Below are 20419 nucleotides of genomic sequence, written 5' to 3' on the forward strand. Positions count from 1 at the left end.
AGTAAATACTAACTACTATGAAAGAAGAGGAATCAATTAATACTAAATTTTTAGGTATTGCATTCCATTCCATTTGAAAGATAGCTGCATCAGCAAGGGAAAGATGTTCATAAATGTTGTCTCTCTTGGATATATAGATGCAGGGAAAGAAACCCTACCAACCGGCAGTAAAAGTAATGTTGCTAACTGCTATACACTGTATTAGATCAGATTGACAAGTTGGGTGTGTGTGTCGATTCACCAACCTGCATCCAGATAGCTTAACTAGATCGATCCAAAACCTTAGATGATAAGTTGGTGAGGTGTTCTCCTTTTTGGATGCATTGCATTTACAGATTGCCCAACCAAGATTCGAATTGAAAGGGCTAATTCGTTCACCGTGGTAAGAACTGGCGCGAACGCCCGACACACACTTTTATCTTTTCTGTTTTCACCGTGTTTTTATGTTTCTGGTAATTAAATTTGTTCCAAGTTCGATTTGGAATCGAAAGTTTATATGATCTATTTCAATTCAAAATCAAAGTTTGTTATGAATAATGTTTCTCTACAAAAGCGCGCAATAGGACCGACGAGTACGTACGCGAGGAGGACCGAATGCGCGATGCGAACATTCACAAGTTAGACCTATCCAACACCAAAATTTGTTTCATAAAATTTGTAAAAAAAAATTGTTTCATTTAATTTAATATAATCACTAGCAGTCGCAGGTCAATTAGGGAGACATTTCCATGAACTATAGTATACGTGCATTTGTGTTTTAATCAAGAAAACAAACAATTATTTAGCACAAGTGGCGTGTGTCATATATATGGACATACAATGGCCCTGCTTAGTTTCCACACGAAAAATTTTATATCCTGTCACATCAAACGTTTGAACACCTGCATGAAGTATTAAATATAGGCTAAAAAATAACTAATTGCATATATTATGACTAATTTACGAGATGAATCGTTTAAGCCTAATTGCTACATGATTTGACAATGTGGTGCTACAGTAAACCATTTGCTAATGATGGATTAATTAGGCTTAATAAATTAGTCTCGTTGTTTACTTATAGATTCTGTAATTAGTTTTTTATTTGGTGCCTGAAAACCCCATACGACACCTTATGTAATACCCGATGTGACACGCCAAAACTTTACACCCAGGATCTAGGCCCTGTTTAGTTCACACCAAACTTCCCTCCAACTCCCAACTTTTCATCACATCACATTACATCACATCCAAAACTTTCCTACACACATAAACTCCTAACTTTTTTTTCCAAACTACCAACTTTTCCTAAACTTCTCCCCAATTTCAGAAACTAAACACAGCCCTAAATACCCTGGAATCGAATTAGGCTGTGTTTAGATTGGCCCAAAGTTTAGAATTTAGTTAAAATTGGAGACGATGTGACTGAAAAGTTTGGTGTATGAAAGGTTTGATGGGATAGAAAGTTGAAAGTTTAGAAAAAAACTTTGGAACTAAACATACCCTTAATCAGCTGAATGTAGCACGTAAATTCCGTAGACGTCTCGGGAAAAAAAAAAGGCCGTACGTGTGTACAGTTATAAGATTGTGTGTCAATACTTGTTTGTCGCCCGTACATACGGTTAGATGGATCATTAATGGTTTCTTAGACGCTTTTGGATATGTTTGTCGACTTGTAATAATTCTATTACAGTACATACTTAAAAAGGTAAACAATACGTACCCATTTTATCTGAAAAAAAAAATTCTATATCCATAGTATTCCTTCCGTTGCATAGAAAACAAATTTATGACTATGAATTTGAACGTAGAATACATCTAGGATTTACGTCTAAATTCATAGTTAGAAGTTTGCTTGTTTTGTACAGGACGGAGGTAGCAGTTGAAACATCTGTTGCAATTGATAAGTTGATTCAGAATTTTCATAACGTTAGTCGCATGATATTAGCCATTTGAATTTAAGGGAAAATTTGAACCATGCCACATAAATTTTGCAAAATTTGTGATATGCCACCCTGACCCACATGTCATTGACTCATGTGGGTCCTACATGTCATTGAGATACGGGTGGCATATCTTAAATTTTACAAAATTAGGGTGGCATGGTTCCAACAAACCCTTGATTTAAAAACAAAAATCAAACGGTTAGGACATACTCCCTCCATCCAAAAAAATCAACCTAAGAAGAATCTGGACAAAAGGATAAAATTCCCTTCTATGTTGAGTTTTTTTAGGACGGAGGGAGTAAGTTCTATCTGTTGATACACTAGTTGCCGTCTCACTATAAGATAATTGAGCTATTGCCACCAAATTATTACAACAAAAAATAATTCATAGCAATATATTATACTATTGCAATGATAATTTTTCTGTGGCAAATAATTATTTTTTATTGCAATGATCTATAATCGTTGTTTTATTTAGTACTTTTGTTGCAATAGAAAATGAGACATCGCCACAAAAAATCGTACTGTTGCAAAAAACATGCTCTATCGTCACAATTTTAATTTTTGTGGCACTTTATATAGTACATGGTACTTTTCACTATTTTTTTGTTGCCACGATCAACAAATTCGTTGCAACAAAAAAATTGTCGTCTCATAATTTAACTTAATTTGTTCATATGGACACGGATTGAGACAAATTTTATATGGAAATTATAGTTTTCGACGAGATCTACAATTTTATAGGTGATAACTTTTTTATTTGAAATCTTTTAGATATTCAAATCTATGATTTAAATCTCAGTTAGCTAGGCTCAAATGGAACGATATGCATTTTCCAACAGAATTGATGCGTAGGTGAGTTGGTAAAGGAGAGCACACGTGAAGGATAGGTCTTGGGTTCGAATCCTACCAAGACACAAAATCAAAAAAAATAAGTAGATAAATAGATAGGATGATAGATTAATATTTGAACTTTTAATTTGGTACGTAAAACTAATGCCACATATGGAGTGGTGGCAATAAATTTTATTGCAACGATGCGAAGTGTTGCAATATGACTTTTTGCCACATCCATTCCGTGGCAACATCTAAATTTATTACCACAAAATAAAAATCGTTGCAATAATCTATTACCATGTTGTTTATTACCACGGCTAGCAACGATTTTACAATTGTGGCAACATGTATCTATTGCCATAATTTTAGTATTGATGCCACAATTTTTTTCGTGGCAACAAATGATTTTTCTAGTAGTGTCTTTACGGGTGGCTCCTTCATCCCTGTAAAAACATACTTTTTTTTTAGAATTACATAGTACAACGCATACACTCACAACGCACGCGCACTCATCCCTATAAACGCACGCACGCACGCAAACCCTACCCCTATGAGCATCTTCGAAGATTGTGCCGTCAAATAATCCTAGAGATTGATAAAGTCACCACAGACGCCTCGCTATCGACGGGTACGTTGCCTACCACTAAAAGTATAAAGCCGTTGAATTTAAAAAAAATCGTTTTCATATGGAGTCGAACTCGGTTTAGCGAGAGAAGCACGTAAGGTAACATGGATCATATTAGAATTTGTGATGGGAGTGAAGGTCCAATGGAATCATGTAATCTTTTGTTTGAACGAAGCTAGCTCCGTTCATAAAAGGAGAGGGGTTGAGACAAAGTGAATTAGGAGTGATGAATACGACGAGTGACTTGGTTTGAACCACTTTAGCAAATGAATCGGGTGTGTTTAGTTCACGTTAAAATTAAAAATTTGTTTGAAATTAGAACGATGTGATGGAAAAGTTAGAAGTTTATATATGTAGAAAAGTTTTGATGTGATGAAAAAATTAAAAGTTTGAAGAAATATTTTGGAACTAAACACGGCGCAAGCGGAGAAAAATCTTGTGAAAAACACGGAGTACTAGTCTGAGTCGTGTTGGATTCTGACCATTTTTGGTCAGTCAAGGCGTATCATGTGACACTGTAAGTCAGGCCGTCCGGAACAGCAATGGAACAGTTGAGCTAGCCGACTACTACTACCGCTAGTAACAGCAACTACGAGCTGTGTTTTTCTCCCGCTTCCCAACTCACGTCTCTTTTCTACTCCCTCCGATACCCAAAAAAAAGAAAAGAAAAAGACAAACCTTGAGTTTTCGTGCCAACGTTTGACTGTCCGTCTTATATGAAATTTTTTTTATAATTAACATTTTCATTGTTGTTAGATGATAAAACATGATTAATACTTTATGTGTGACTTATCTTCTTAATTTTTTCATAATTTTTTTAAATAAGACGGACGGTCAAACGTTGGACACGGAAATCAGGTTTGTCTTTTTTTTTTGGACGGAGGGAGTACGTAACAAAGTGTATTTTCTTTTAAAAATACTATATATATAAATTACTTAAAAAATCATATTGATAAGTTTATAAATTTTGTAAGTTAATATTTAACTAATACATTAATAGTGCGGGAGGTGGAAGGCCCCATCATTTAGCTTTTTTTTCTAATAAGCCGAAAGGGAATAAAAATCAATTTGTAGAAAAAAATTTATATATTTGTTATTGATGACTTAAAACCTAATGCTGAAAAAAAAACCACGTTGAAAATATCTCAAAATTAAATTTAAAAACTTAAAATTTGTCTTTTTCTTTAGCTGATTAGGCTATCGGATGGGAGCCGGAGACTCTACACCTTCAGAAAAGCAGCAAGGGTATCCACAATGTACTTCAAAACCAATCCATAGCCAATAAAATAATACATTCAGCTATCTAACCACATTGTGAAAGTAATTCATAGGAGAGAAATAGCAAAAGCCATCCATAAGCATATGGGCTGCCTATATAAAATAAAATATGTCATTTGTCTCTATTTCCTCTCTCCTCCTCATACTATGTAGTACTACCCATATACATTGTGAATGTTGCAATAGTTAAAGTCCACAAATGTGAGTCCCATCTATATGGACTATTTTAGCTATATACATTGGTGTTGCCCTAAGGGCATCCACAATATATTCTAAAAGTGGTCCATAAGCAATACAATATTTGTTTCAGCCACCTAGCAACATTGTGGAACTAGTCCATAGAGAAAAATTATATTATTTGTCTCTACCTCTTCTCTCATTCTAATACTATTTGCTATTCATATACATGGTGAATATTACAATAGTTAAAGATGTTGATATAAGTAGTCCAGTCCAGTCCAGTGTGACCGTTGCAGCCACCATCCCTGGCACGTCTCCACAACCTTTGAAGTTCACCCGTGCGTGCACCGCGGCGCACACACTACACCACCATCCCCTCCCCCCCTACCGCCTCGTTTCGCACACCTCTCCTCCCCCCATCCCATCATCAATTCTTCAATCAATCATCCCTCTTCTCTTCTCTTCCCATTTCAATTTTCCATTTCCCCTCATAAAATCACTCTCCCTCTTCTCTCTTCCTCTTCTCCCCCCAAAAACCTCGCCTCCGCCCGATCGCCTCGCCGCCTTAACCCCCACCCCCGATCTCCTTCCTCACCGACGACGCGCGCCCCACTCCCCCCACCTCAATGCGCGCTTCCTAGGGCATATGACCGGTACTACGACAACCATCACCTCTCGCCGTCACCGTCATCGTCGGGATGGAGCTCGCCGGCAGCAACAACAAGCGGGGGAGGGTGAGGGGGCCCAACGACGACGACGACGACGCCGGGGAGCCGGACGCCAAGCGCCATCACCACCAGCTGCTCTTGCCGTGGCCGCAGCAGCAGCAGCAGCAGCATCCGGCGTCGCGGATCTACCGGGTGTCGCGGGCCTCCGGCGGGAAGGACCGCCACAGCAAGGTGTACACGGCCAAGGGCATCCGCGACCGCCGCGTCCGCCTCTCCGTCTCCACCGCCATCCAGTTCTACGACCTCCAGGATCGTCTCGGGTATGACCAGCCGAGCAAGGCCATCGAGTGGCTCATCAAGGCCGCCGCCGCCGCCATCGACAAGCTCCCTTCGCTTGATACCGCTTCCTTCCCCACCCACCCCGCCTCCTCCGCCGCTGTTGCTGCTGCTGCTGCTCCTCCTCTTCCCCATGCCGAACGCGAGCAGCAGCAGCAGCTCACCAAGTCCGGATGCAGTAGCACGTCGGAGACCAGCAAGGGCTCCGTCCTCTCCCTCTCCCGCTCCGAGAGCCGCGTCAAGGCCAGGGAGCGCGCCAGGGAGCGGAGCAGCGCGGCCGCGGCCGCAGCATCCAAGGACGCCGGGGACGACGCCGCCACCCCCACCGCGCCCACCGCCGCGCCCGCCTCCTCGCAGGCGGCTTCCTTCACCGAGCTACTCACCGGGATGGCCGCAGCCAACGCCTCACCCGCTGACCACAAGCAGCAGCAGGCGTGGCAGCCGATGACCGTCGCCGCGGCCACCGCCGACTACATCGGCTTCGCCGCCGCCGCCGCCGCGCCGCATACGCAGCCGCGGAAATCCGCCGCGGGCCATCACTCCGCGATGCCGCACACCTTCGCATCACCCGCTCCCCACCTCGCCAACATCACCCCCATCGCCATGGCGCCCGCGCAGCACTTCACCCTCACACCCGCCGCCGCCGAGCACCACGCGGAGATGACGCACTACTCGTTCGACCACTTCATGCCCGTCCACGCGGCAGCAGCGGCGGCGGCGGCGGCCTCCACCCCGGCCGGCGGCGACTACAACCTCAACTTCTCCATGTCCTCGGGTCTTGTGGGTGTCCACAGTAGGGGGACCCTTCAGTCCAATTCGCAGTCTCACCTCTCCAGCCATCACCACCACCATCACCAGCAACAGCAGCAGCAGCAGCAGCTGCAGAGGCTGTCTGCTCCGCTGGATGCGCCCAACATTCCGTTCCTCTTCAGCCCGGCCGCCGCGCCCACCGCCGCGGACACCCAGTTCGCCGCCGCATTGCAGCTCTGGGACGGGTTCCGGCACGCCGACATCAAGGAGAAGGGCAAGCACTGATCAGATCAGCAGCCGCGGGCATCGACGGCGACGTCTCTTCTTGGATGGTAAGGGGCCATGAACTGATCTCCACTCTCCCCCAATTGCTTCATGTTCAGCTTTGCTTGCTTTTTGGCAGCTTGTGCCTTGGGGGAATTTGTTTAAGCCCCCAATTGCGAATTTGATATGGTTTAATCTCCAACTTTTGGTGGCTCTCGAGGTGGCCTTGTGTCCCTCAATCGCACAAAACACTCGGGCTGTTCTTGAGCAGTTGACGAGTGTCTAAGCTTTATGGGGAGGGAGCATTCAGCTCAACCCTTTTACAACAGGTGTCGATGCACTACTCACCGGGCTGGGATCTTGCTTCTTGTTCTGTTCCCCCCCAACAATTATTTCATAGGAGACAGGCCAATCGCACGGTTTCTGCTTGCCCGGCATTGGATTTTTAATGCCTTAATTTGTAGTAACCACACCCTCCCTACGTTGGGGTAGTATTGCTCTTGCATGGATGGAAGGGATGATGCATCTGTATTGTCAAATGCTTGAACTGCAAATACAGAATGGATGGAGAAAAATACCCTGTAGTCTAAGCTGTTTCCTAGTGTTCTTTTGATAGGCATTGGCTTTGTTGAGAAGTGGACGCTAACCCCCAATGTCTATTGTCTTTAGCAAGAACTAGAAAATTTTCAGAAGAGCTCGGAGCTGAATATGCAGCTCAGCGTAGCCAAAACAGGTTCCTGTTCATGCCATTTTAACAAGTAGTATTTTGGTTGTTGTGCTTGATGTTTGTTTCTGCTTTACTACTAGTTACTAGCAGTTAGCACACAGAGTTGTGTGCCACCACCAAGTCAATGCATTCAATGCCTTGCCTGAAGGATACAACTAGAACTTTTTCTTCTTGGATTGCATAGTTTTGTCTAGCTAGAAAATGTAGCAAGCTCAAATCACTTAGGAAGAAATACCTCCTAAGCAGTACAGCTTCATGAGGTCATTTTCTTTTATCAGGTCATATCTTTTTCTAAGATAGTTTCATTTATTGTTGGGAGTCTAGATGTTTACTGACTTAGTTCGTCAATAGTAGAGATGGAGAATAAGGCATGTGCAATATATGTGTTGTTGAACTATCAGTGCTAGACTGCTAGTGATGGAGTTAAGGTGCTAAAGTCTTGAGGAGTTATCTTAACATCTTTTCAATGAAAAGAGAAAACTGCGAACGATGCGACTTCACAAAAAAGAAAAGAAAATATCAGAGGAAGCTAATCCATATGCATCTACCGATGTTGTCAAAAATAAGTGCACACGTTTTAGCGCTGTTGCTTTAACTGTGAAGTGTTTCCTCAAAAAACATCTAATGGTTGACACTTAGGCCGAGTATGGGACATCTATCTCTGTCAAACTCAAAGGTGCCATGGGGCCAAGCAATCAAACATCAGTCTATATCAAATTCTAAGGGCAAACCATACATCATGATCGCCTCAAATCTCAAGTTTTTGTCAGCATACTATTAGCGATAATTGACAAATCACTGTGATATAAGCATGCTGTTCAAGATTTGGTTGCCCTTTAACTGGATGTGAACTTCCAAGGACCCATCAGGGAGCACTGAAAATCGTACATATTATAGTTTCTGAGTAGTTATATTCACTTACATATCGCAGTATCAGTAGATAATTCACACCATGTTAAGTCATCTTTACAGGGACTTACATAGTATTTCATCATCAGCTCTCGTAATAACCCTTAAGCTAGCGCTCAATTTGGAAATTTAGGCTGTGAGATCTGAATGTTCATATAGAACTATTCTTTCGTTGAAGTAATTTTATACATAGCTAGTTCCCTTTTTTATTCAAAGTTAATAGCAGAAGGAAGTTCTTTTCATGGTCCTTCAGACTTAAAAAGGGAACAAATCATACAAAGTACAACAGCTATGCGGTTAAAAGCTGAATTGCGTCGTTGCAGTTAACACCCAGTGGTTATAGTTATGTTAAGATTTGTGTAATTCTCTTCTGGAAAAACATGTTCTTAGATCTGGGTTAGCGAAAATCATTCTCAGTAGTTAATCCCTCAAGTATTAATACATTATGGATTACGTTGATAATCATTAGATAGTTGATTGTCATGGAAGACATTCTCAGAATTTGCGTCATGTTCCTAGGTGATATTCTAAAAGACTTCATTGTCAGGATCATGTTTCCTAAATTTTGCCTTAATCTTTATGTAACTCAGCCCTTTCTGTTCCTCACCAACTAACATGTGCTACATGTACCTTTTGTCATATTTGATAGGAAAATGTGAGAAGTGCCACTGTGAAGTAGTATGTTGTATCATGAAATGGTTGAGATTTTCTTTTGTGTAGAAGAGTGCTCAAATATTATGCTTTCCTTTATTGATGCTTTCTAGCGCTAAATAAAACTAGACCCGTATCCCGTATGCCATATTGAATTTTAAGTGCTTCGTATTTCAGGAAAGTTATCTCAGCTGGAATACTGTGTACATGATACAAAGCTGAGATTTTAAACGGTATACTACCTTAAGACTAGTTTATCACAAAGATAAGCACCAGAGTAGCCAAAAGGTGCCTTTTTTTTATTGTTTAGTAGCTTAGCTATAACTTTGGTCTAACTACTGCTTTTCCATGTAAGTTGTATATATTAAGTGGGCTATAAGCTTGAAATACATCAACATGCTTGTGAATTGACTATTGAGTTTACAAAAAATAACTTTTAGTACTTAGACCCAGTAATCAAACTAATACAATAAGCCTAAGTTAGCACAATCTTGTTCATGGGCCATTATTACAAAGCTTGAATGAATGTCTCTAGCACTTCCTACCTTTTACTGCCCAAGAACTGTCATATGTTTGACATGATTTCTTTGTTTGTCAAATAAAATGATTTGGATCCTTGCGTTATAGTTGCTAGGATTAGAATCTGTTGTCTCAAAGGTCTTTAGTACATGTGGTTTACTATGTTCTTCTAGAGTCCTGGAATATAAATCTACTCAATAGACCAGGAAAAAAAAAGCATTATGATTAACATCAATCCGACAGGTGAGATGAAGCTGGGGTTTTATTGTCTTCTCTGATAGAATCATTCCAGAAGGATCAGTTAACTCACCAATATAGTAGGCAACTTATGCTGCTACTGTGATTAATAATATGAAAGTGCTTCATCAAGAAAACTAGAATGACCAAAAGGTGCTCTGCTAAAACAGTTTGGTCCAGCTGTCCATTTTTTTTAAAGCAAAAGTTTATAGGCTGGCCTACTATATGTCTATATCTCAGCTTCTGTCCATCTGTCAGCAATGCACACTATTGGAGTGACAGATCTGGGAATATATAGACACAGTATTACCCATTGTTTCGAAACATCAGTTTAAAGATTGCGCGCTACCTTTTAAGGTTAAGTTTAGTAGAATTTGCACATAGTTTGACAAGTAACTTGTATTTCTTGTGATGGAGATTTTCATTCTTGATTATTTACAGGAAGTGAAAACATCAAAACGTTGCAAGCCATTCCTGTGAGCAACATCCACAGCTTGAAGCTGCCATAAGTGAATGCTGGATGCATTCTCGGAAGTAGAGCATCAACTGCACATCTACCTTGGTCACGGGAGGACCTCATCATCGCTATTCAGATGATCTTGTGCTTTTCTCTGCCTGTTGTTGTATTCATTTTGTTGAGGTGAGAATTTGGGAGCATTACTCGCCGGAGTGCCCTGAGGAGGGGACGCCCTTGTAATCCTTTCTGTTGTAAACTATGTCAATGGATGCATGCGGCTCTGGACTGGATTGGTTCTTTGCCTCTTTTGACACTGTGAGATCAGTTGCCTGTCAATTTTATTGTTCTCGGTTGTGAGAGACGTAAAGAACTTGAAATCCAATCTATCAGATGTACTCTATCTGCGGTGAATTCTTGCCAAATACTGTACTCTTGAGAGATGTAAATTCAACTTGTTTCTAGTGGCTCTCATTTGCTCAGAAGTTCTTCAGAAGTAACTAATGTGTAGTAGTTGATAGTGGCTGTTGGTTGTCTGCTTCTGCCAGCCCATTTGCTGAACTTACCGAACGTTATGCTGGACTTGGCTTGGCTTACATTACCTTCTGGTTATTTCAGTACTTGCACAGCATGTGCAGAAAACATATGCAAACCTTCATGGTCTTTTATCTTACCAAATCAAAGTTCACAAATGTGTTGGATCTCCAAAGCTTTGTGAAAGCTGCTATGCTACATGTGGACTTTGGGTGAGCAGTTCTTTGTTGCTCACTTGCTTGTTGCTGCTGCGTTCTGATAAAAAGCAGGTACTAGTGCATTTCAACCCTACTTTGGTTGAGCCATGGCAGGAAGGATGCATGGATCAGCTCATCACTTTTATCATTGGCTGGCTTGCTGGAATACCTAATTTCGTGTGCCTTGCTGACTTGACTTGCTTGCAGAGTTTGCAGGACACCAAGTCAAAACCAACAGTGGTAGCTGGAAAAAGATGGTCAAGGCATCGACTTTTGGCTGCCGACTGCAGGGCTTGCTTGTCCATACATGATAAAGATGATAATTTTTCCAAGGTACTGTGATTTATTTCCATTTATTTTGTTTTACAGTAAGTTGGCAAGGTCAAAGAGAGGAAAAATCACTATAGTCAAGAAATTAAGAGCAAGAAAAAAAATCAGTAGATTAATTTGTTATATTTATTATGAGCTCAATATATATAGTCTGTTTAAGTATGTACAATGCAGTGTGTTGCTACTGAACTTTATCAGGGTAGTAAAGTAGATCTATGTGGACTGATGAACTGAACCTATCTCTGCCTATTTAGAGTGTTTCATAAAGGGAACACTCCAAACTCTGAAATATCTTCCTCCACTGCAGGGTAGTCACTGAAGTTAACTGGACTACTTCAGATCCTTTAACCGATGGTTAATCTTGGTCAGAACGACAGATTTCTTGTTCAAACTGAGGTTAGATTATATCCACAGCTTCTTGGAGCACAACAATAACACATAACCTAGAGGTTCCTCAACTAAGATCTCAGTTAAGTTGTGGATGCTCCCTTGCTAGTTTATACTCAGCTGGTAAAAAAGAATTGAAGACACTAGCCTGCCAAACAAGAAAACAAGCAACTGGTTAGCATATAATGTTGTCCAACTGGTAGTAAATTAATGCGCCGAAAATTATTTCTGGTATAAGTGGCTGAAAACTCGGTGATGATGCATATATTTTGTAGCTCTTACAAGACGTCCTATGAGCCTATGGACTGACAATATGCAATTTTTCTGTAGTAATGTTTCAGTTTCATGCACAACCAATTACTTGACAAGGTTGATCTGTTGGAACTGAAAAAAATAATAGTATAATTGTATTTTGCGCTAAAACAATGTAGCCGCTACCTGATACTATCGTTAACTATAGAATGAAAATAAATCATAGGCAAGATCAATGACAGGCTGCTTATTCAATAATTCTCATCTCACCTCTAATGTTTAAGAGAAGAATCATCTTCTATAGGCGCCTCCGACGCTCGAGACGAAAAAGAATCATAAGCAGAGGCTCTGGCATCCATCAGCATTGATATTACTTCACGCATGCTAGGCCTATCTAGTGGCGACTCGCTGGTGCAGAACAATGCAATCTTCAGAACCAGTGAAATTTCTTCCAGAACCCTCCTTGAGTTCAGATTCAGCCTGCTGTCAAAAATTTCAGAATTTGTTGTCGAACTGTTTGTCATCCGCCTCACTAGATTGACAAGATCCCCTCCTTGCTCAAGAGGTTGAATCGGAGATTGTCCCGTCACTAGCTCCAACAAGACTACCCCGAAGCTATAAATGTCACATTTTTCAGTCACCTTCATGGTAAAAGCATACTCTGCATTACCATAAGAATCATGGAATTAGAGCTTTAGCAGTTAAAACAACTAAACAAACTATAAATTACCACTGTATGGTATAAAGACCAAGTGAAACTATTTGACTTGATGGTATAAATAATTCTGAACTTTTAACCTAACATGGTGAGTCAGTAGCATATCTAACCTGGTGCAATGTAGCCATATGAACCGGCAATAGCAGACATTGTTCTGGAGTTGGAAATATCAATCAGTTTTGCCAAGCCAAAGTCCCCTACATGAGCCTCCATCATTTCATCAAGCAATATGTTGTTCGATTTTATGTCACGGTGAATCACCTTCGGTTTGCAGTCACTGTGAAGATACCTCAGACCTTCCGCAGCCCCGAGAGCGATCCGATAACGGGTGTCCCAGTCCAGTAGACACACATCCTTGCTACCATGAAGCAACTCTCCAAGGCTACCATTTGCCATGTACTCATACAGGATAAGATTGCAGTCCTGATTGGAGCAGAAACCATACAGCTTGACAATGTTCCGGTGCCTGACATTTCCGAGTGTAGTTATCTCAGCTCGAAAGCTTCTATCGACATTGGAACCTTCTCCCTGGCACTTCAGCTTCTTCACTGCAACTCTTCTCCCATCAGGCATGATAGCCTTATAGACAGTGCCACAAGCACCCCTTCCAATTACGGCACTCTCTGAGAAGCTGTCGGTCACCTTCATAAGCTCCTGAAAGGTTATCCGTTCCTTCAGGAAGTAGTGAGGACCTGAAAACCCAGTCTTGCGCTCTTCGTTCGATACAAGATCAGGTATCTTGGATTTCAAGGACCAGCAAACGACTGCGATCAACACCAATGAGACAAACGCGATAACAATGGAGGAAATGCTGATGATCTTCTCCCTGAGAAGCCGCTTCTTCTGCACCGCTGCTTCCCTGCTTGCATAGGCTGACCCTGATAATCCTGAACATGATTTCCCTTTGATACCACAAAGGCCATTGTTTCCCAGGAAATTGCTGCTGTCCATGTGCTGGAACAGCGTGGTGCTGGGAAGCGGCCCGGCAAGATTGTTGTAAGAAAGGTTGCACTCCAGCAGACTCGAGAGCTCTCCGAATGAGGAAGGGACTTCACCTTCTAGCTCATTGTTGTTCAAGTAAAGGAACTCCAGCATGTGCAAGTTTCCTAGTTGAGTCGGGATCTCACCAGATAGCATGTTGTAACTGACATTCAGCGCAATCTGGAGCGCAGTGAGCTGGCCAAGCTCGACCGGCAATTGGCCGGACAAGCGGTTGCCTCCCATCTGCAGCTCGGTGAGCCGGGAAAGGCCTCCGAAACTGCTTGGTATGGTTCCATTCAGACTATTGTCAGATAGCTTCAGTTGCTCCAGGTTCACCAGTGTGCCAAGCTCCTGAGGAATGACTCCAGTGAGGGAGTTCTTACTCAGATCAAGCCTCTGGAGCTTCGTACACCGCGCCAGCTCCCGAGGAATCGGTCCGGTGAGCTGGTTCGACGATATATTGAAGGCGACAAGCTTGGTGAGGTTGCCAATGCCAGGAGGGATCTGCCCAACAAAGTAATTCTCCGACAAAATCAGCCTCTCTATGCTCCTGAACTTGCCGATCTCGGGCGGTATCGGTCCCGAGAACCGGTTCCGGTTCATGTCAAGCGACGACAGGTTCTGCAGCAGCGAAAGCTCGACGGGGAGGCTCCCGGTGAGCATGTTCCCCCCCAATTGGAGCTGTGTCAATGTCCTACAAGCCTTCACCCCCGGGGGGATGTTGCCGATGAGGCGGTTCGATCCGAGGCTCAAGAAGATGAGCTTCTGGAACTTGCAAAGGTGAGGTGGGATGCTCCCCGTCAGCCGATTATCCGACAAATCGAGCACCGAAAGGTTGCTGCCTGCACCAAGCATAGGAGGGATGACACCATGGATTTGGTTGTCGAACAGCTGCAGGTACTCCAAATCGGTGAGGTTCTGAAACTCCATTGGAATTGTGCCGGTGAGGTTGTTGATGGACAGATCAATCCTCCTGATGACGGTGAGCTCGCCGAGCTCCGGTGGGATGCTTCCTTGCAACCTGTTCTCGAAGAGGTAGAGCAGCCGGAGCGTCGGAATCCGGCCGAGCTCGCCGGGGATGACGCCGGTGAGCTTGTTCTCCGAGAGGTCGATCTCGACGGCGCTCTGGAGGTCGCCGAGCTCCCTTGGGATGGTGCCGTCGAGCTGGTTCCGGTAAATGTAGAGCTTGGCGAGGGATGGCAGCGCGCCGAGCTCCCTGGGGACGCCGCCGGTGAAGGCGTTGTCGTTGAGGGCGAGCATCTCGAGGCTGGGGATGTCGCCGAGCTCCGGCGGGATCTCGCCGGAGAGGGCGTTCTGCCAGAGGATCAATGTGGTGAGGTTCTTGAGGCGGGAGAGCTCGCCGGGGAGCTCGCCGGCGAGGTTGTTCTGGGCGAGGCCGAGCACGGCGAGGCTGGCGCACGCGCTGATCTCGACGGGGATCGGGCCGGAGAGGTCGTTGAGCCCCGCGCGGATGATGCGGAGGCGCTGGAGCGCCGCGATGGTGGTCGGGATCCCGCCGGTGAGGTTGTTGCTGTAGATTTCGAGCTCCTCGAGGGCGGTGAGGTTGCCGATGGCCGCCGGGATCTCGCCGGACAGGAAGTTCTCGCTGAGGAACAGCTGGCGGAGGGACGGGAGGGAGCAGAGCGACGGCGGGATGCAGCCGTGGAGGGAGTTGGTGCTGAGGTCGAGCACCTCGAGGGCGCGGCACGCGGCGAGGCCGGGCGGGAGCGCGCCGGCGAGCGCGTTCTTGGACACGTTGAGGACGGCGAGGCGCGGGAGCGCGCACACGGCGGCGGAGAGCTCGCCGTGGAGGTTGAGGCCGTGGAGCATCACCGCGATGACCTCCATCGCGGCGGAGCAGGCAATGCCGGGCCACCCGCACGGGTCGCCGCCACCGCTGCCGCCCGCCGCGCCCCAACTCGAGAGGCGCCCGTCCACGTCGTCCAGCTTGGTCTTGAACTCCATCAGCGCCGCCGCCGCCGCCGACGACGACGACGCCGCGGCGGCGGCAGCGACAGCGGCAAAGAAGACCGCCGCCGCGAGCAACACCCTCGCCACGGATGCCGCCATTGCCGCAACAACCGAGCTCAACCTCGAACGAAAAACGAGCAAAACACGCGCACCGCCTCTACGCCAAGAAACAGCGCGCCATGGATGGACGCACACGCACAGAGAGCAGCAGCCAAGAAGGCGAGCGCCCCCACCCCCCCAACCCCACTAGGCCACCACCACCCAGCAAGCGGGGACAGTCTCACCCAGCCATGGGTGGTGGCACTAGTCGCCCGCGCAATCGGGATGCACAACACGATGGTGGTGGTGGTGGTGGCGACTGAAGTGAGTGGGCGCTGCAGGGGAGAGAGAGAGGTAGAAGAAGCTCAGCTCAGCTCAGCTCGGCTCTCCTTTATGGCGGAGCAAGGGTCAAACCGCGCTGTAGCATTGACCACCACTGGCGCATTTCGCCGAGCAGGTGGCGCGCGGGGGAGTGGAGGAGAGAGGTAGGTGGGCCCCACCGTCAGTGACACGGACGGCGCGTGTAATACGCGTAGATGAGTAGAGGTGGTTTCCGTGTCCTCCATAGGGATTACGGGTTTTCGCTGAGGGCGCCTCCGCTCGGGGTTCTTTTCGTGATCGGAGGTAGGAAAAAAAAGGCAAAGCGCGAAAGGGATTAAGCTAAGCACTTTTTAGTTAGGGACTAATAAAGCATGGATCAATCTGGGTGGATCAATATTAACAAGTAATTTAATAAAATAAGTATATAATAATAGCAACCTTTTGAGGTCAAGTATCTAATGGAAAGTTGGCATCTTGTCTTCAACTGTTCAACCGTTTCCCATCAGTTTAAAAAAAACCTTAAAATGATGAACATATGGAGAGAAATGTTGTATCTTTCTTAATTACTAATAATCAAGCATATAGGAGATATTTCGATATAACATCGTGTTGATCTATATGGATTAACTAGTTGAACACAAAAACAACCCCTATCATTTGGCCTTCAGCTTAAGCATAAACAAAATTATGAATTTAAAAGTTTATTTTTAAGTTGAGTTTTGGCTTGTTTTACCGTAATTTGTTTTCAAGCTTTGATTTTTAAATTGCTAAGGGCATGGATATAAAAGTTGTACTGTTATTTTCAGTTGTTTCGTTTATTTTTCGTAGCTTAATTAATTATTATCAGCCGTAGAGAAAATAACAGGATTAATACTGATGCACGAGTGGGTCGGAAATTGATCGTTGATCGACATGAAGCCATGATTCAAGGGAAAAAAAAACAATATATTAGTTAGTGCCACTACTGGTCAAATAACTCTGGCAAATAAGGCCATTACCTGTCATTTCAAGCCCACATATACTAGCTCTCGCTTAGGTTTAATGTCGTGTCGTCTTGATTAATTAACCTCCATCTCACTAGGCTACTAGCAACACAAAGAGCCAGCCAAATTTCACATCACATCAAACCCAGTCCAAATCACAACATGTACTACTACTAGCAGAGTGGTGTTAAGGGCGAACAATTATCCAATTATTCAGAGTGTGATCTGTAGCATCAGGCAATAATTAAGCAAGAGAGAAAAATTCAGAATCTTGTGACCATCTCTCTCACACACACAGTACTGAAATGAAGTATACTCGCCAGTACAGCTTGGAAATTGGTCCCTATTTGGCTATATATTTCTGTGCCCCTGGAAATCAAGCAAGCAATTTATACTTTAATTTAATTGTTGGATGGCAACAATGGAGTACACAACCAACCGTCTAAATTCACATGCCTCTGTCAAGAGATGGATCACTTGTAAGGTTGGTCACCTGATCTCACATGGTTCCTGTACCCAACTTGCCTCTCGATAATATTATTATTTTCCTTCAGGTTAATTACAAGCAGTAGTATAACAATTGTACTCTGCAATCTATGAAGAGTTCAGCTTCTTGCAACAGCTAACCCAGCCTTTTAATATAAATATGGATGCTAGTACGGCAGTGCAATATGAAAATTAAACATTGGTAATTTAATTGACTGGCTTTGCTGAGAGTAAAGCATACAACTTTGTGCTGACATCACGGTTAGGCCAAGATTTCTTGGATCACATGCAGAGATAATTCAACAGTTGAAATAGCTAGAGATTAGATCAAACATGAGACTGAATTAAATTAATACAGGCAGGCCGGCAGTTCGTCAATGTATAGTACTAGTACTCCAGTTCCAGTATACTATATATAAGAGAGACTAACAACTAGGAGTACATACATATATGCATATGCATATGATCAACTTTGATCAATGTATCTTGTTTGTTTAATTAATGAGGGTCAATCTATTGTTGACATGAAATAACCAATTGAAAAGATGGGACAGAGAAGCAGTAGTCCTTCTGTTTGGCAAAGATACCTTGTCTGTTCTGACACAGAAAGTTAGGCCCTCAGCAACAAAGGTGAGCTAAAGCGTGCATATTCTATTGTGTTTGATACTTCTACATGAAACCTAAATAAAGCTTATCAGCATGCAGCAGCGTCTACACACTGATGTTCCCTTCAAGTACAGACGAAAAGATTGATCATATCAGATCAAAATTAGGCCAGCATGCATGCTTGGCGGCTGTGCCTAACAATGGCAATGGATCAATCAACAGTGTGTGTGTGTGCAACTTAATTAATTGTTTGGTGCAATTATCACTGGTAGAGAAACCATTTTTGGTCGGTCGACCCAAATCCACAATAGTCCCGGTTTCATTAAAAACCGGGACTAAAACGGTTAATAAGAGGAAGATCTTTAGTCCCGGTTGTTGTTACCAACCAGGACTAAAAATCATCTTTAGTCCCGGTTGGTAACTCCAACCGGGACTAAAGTTTATTTTTAGTCCCCGTTGATTCCATGTCAGGCCGTGTCAGGGCCCTATGATCTTTAGTCCCGGTTAGTAACACCAACCTATTTTTAGTCCCGGTTGGTGTTACTAACTGGGAATAAAAATCAAAACACACTATATAATCCATAGTACCGATCCTCTTTTCCCGTCCACACAACAAACTCCTCCCTCTATCTCTTTTTTTCCTCTCTAACTTCTTATCTCTTTCCTTATCTCTAACTCCCCTCCTCTCCTTCCTTTTTTCCTTCACCACAGTGCAGGCAGCCGGCGCGGAGGCGGCCTGCGTGGCGGCGCGGGAGGCCACGCGGCGACGGCCGCGCGGGGGGCCGCGCGGCGGCGGCGGTGGGCGGCCGGCGCGGCGGCGCCGAGGGCCGCGCGGAGGCGGCGGCTGCGGTGGGCGGCCGCTCGGCGGCGACCGGCGCGGCGCCGGCTGGCTGGCGCGGAGGGGAGGAGGGGAGGCGGCAATGGCCGCCGGCCGGATTTTTTTTCTTTTTTTTTTTGAGATGTGAATCTATGATGAATTTTTTAGAATCCTGTGATGTAATTTTTTTAAGAGTTTGTGATGTATTTGAAGATTATTTGTTTGAGGATTTGGAGATGTTCTATAATATGTGATGATTTGGATATGGGAGGGGATGGTGTGAAATCAATATTCAATATTAAAAGCAGAAAAAAAAAGAAAAAAATATCTTTAGTCCCGGTTGGTGTTATCAACCGGGACTAAAGATTGATTTTTAGTCCCAGTTATTTGAACCGGGACTAAAGATAGCGATCTTTAGTCCCGGATCCGTAGTCCCGGTTGAAAAACCGGGACTACAGGGGGTTACGAACCGGGACTAAAAAGCATTTCTCCACCAGTGTATACAGAGAGAGAGAGAGAGAGAGAGAGAGAGATGATATATGGACATGTATGCAAGATCAAGTGACTGTTGCCACTGAATAATAATCACTGATGCACCAATGAAACAAACAGGGAGAATTATGGGTGGAAATGCAGGGAAACCTCATCTTCTTTCTGTTCAAGTGTTGAGTGTTGCCATTGACCCCTCTCATATTGGGGTTATATGTCCACTCAGAAGGCCAGTGCCTGGCACTCATCCATCCTCCTCAATTGCCTCGAATTATTAAGTCCACTGCCACTGAATTGCACCTGAAATGATGTGTACATAGATTTTAGTTCATGCCTTATTAATTTTCTCCAATCCAGGTTCATCTCCATTTTGATCATTGGAGAGTTGACAGTAGTTAAGATATATATGTTAGATGGGAAGTGGATTCCCACAACTTGTGTATGTCAGACCCCACATACACATTTGAGAAAGAAAGCATCGCAATCCATTTCCATGTATTTCAATGCTTTAAAAATCTGCTTTCAACAAATGTGTGTTCAATATTGTGTGGAATCAATGTTATGACAAGCTAGGTTTGTATGTGCGCTTAAGTTATTAATTTCTACACATAATTTCTTTTCTGTTAGAGAACACAATATGGTGTAGTTTGTGAGATAACACTATTACTTCTATTGGCTAGCTAGTTCCTCCGTTTTAGGTTATAAGACGTTTTGACTTTGGTAAAGTCAAACTGTTTTAAGTTTGACCAAGTTTGTAGAAAAATAATATTTTCAACCCAAGATAAATTTATGATGAAAATATTTTCAATTATTGATTTCATGAAACTAATTTAGTATTATAAATATTACTATATTTATCTATAAACTTAGTCAAACTTAAAACATTTTAACTTAATCAAAGTCAAAACGTCTTATAACCTTAAACGGAGGGACTAGATATCAATATTAAAT

The 20419-nt window shown here is 43.7% G+C and overlaps 2 protein-coding genes across 2 annotated transcripts; one reads left to right on the plus strand and one right to left on the minus strand.

Moving 5' to 3' along the window:
- Positions 1 to 5208: 5208 nt before the first annotated feature.
- Positions 5209 to 10679, plus strand: LOC127778427 (transcription factor PCF6-like). Its single transcript, XM_052305028.1, has 2 exons — positions 5209 to 6928; positions 10345 to 10679. Exon 1 carries the CDS (start codon positions 5541 to 5543, stop codon positions 6879 to 6881), a length of 1341 nt encoding a protein of 446 aa, XP_052160988.1. The 5' UTR covers positions 5209 to 5540; the 3' UTR covers positions 6882 to 6928; positions 10345 to 10679.
- Positions 10680 to 11526: 847 nt separating this feature from the next.
- LOC127778426 (leucine-rich repeat receptor-like serine/threonine-protein kinase At1g17230) lies at positions 11527 to 16127 on the minus strand. Its single transcript, XM_052305026.1, has 3 exons — positions 12886 to 16127; positions 12328 to 12718; positions 11527 to 11953 (listed from the first exon to the last, which is right to left on the minus strand). Exons 1-2 carry the CDS (start codon positions 15824 to 15826, stop codon positions 12330 to 12332), a joined length of 3330 nt encoding a protein of 1109 aa, XP_052160986.1. The 5' UTR covers positions 15827 to 16127; the 3' UTR covers positions 11527 to 11953; positions 12328 to 12329.
- Positions 16128 to 20419: the final 4292 nt, after the last annotated feature.

Source organism: Oryza glaberrima, chromosome 7 (assembly GCF_000147395.1).
Source record: "Oryza glaberrima chromosome 7, OglaRS2, whole genome shotgun sequence".
Classification (NCBI taxonomy): Eukaryota; Viridiplantae; Streptophyta; class Magnoliopsida; order Poales; family Poaceae; genus Oryza; species Oryza glaberrima.

What these genes read in the sequence shown, in the direction of transcription:
- LOC127778427 (XM_052305028.1), top strand. Translation starts at nt 5,541, where the DNA reads ATGGAGCTCGCCGGCAGCAACAACAAGCGGGGGAGGGTGAGGGGGCCC.
- LOC127778426 (XM_052305026.1), bottom strand. Translation starts at nt 15,826, where the DNA reads ATGGCGGCATCCGTGGCGAGGGTGTTGCTCGCGGCGGCGGTCTTCTTT. An exon ending in ATATGGCTACATTGCACCAG is followed by an intron (nt 12,719 to 12,885) that starts GTTAGATATGCT and finishes ATGGTAATGCAG; the next exon opens with AGTATGCTTTTACCATGAAG.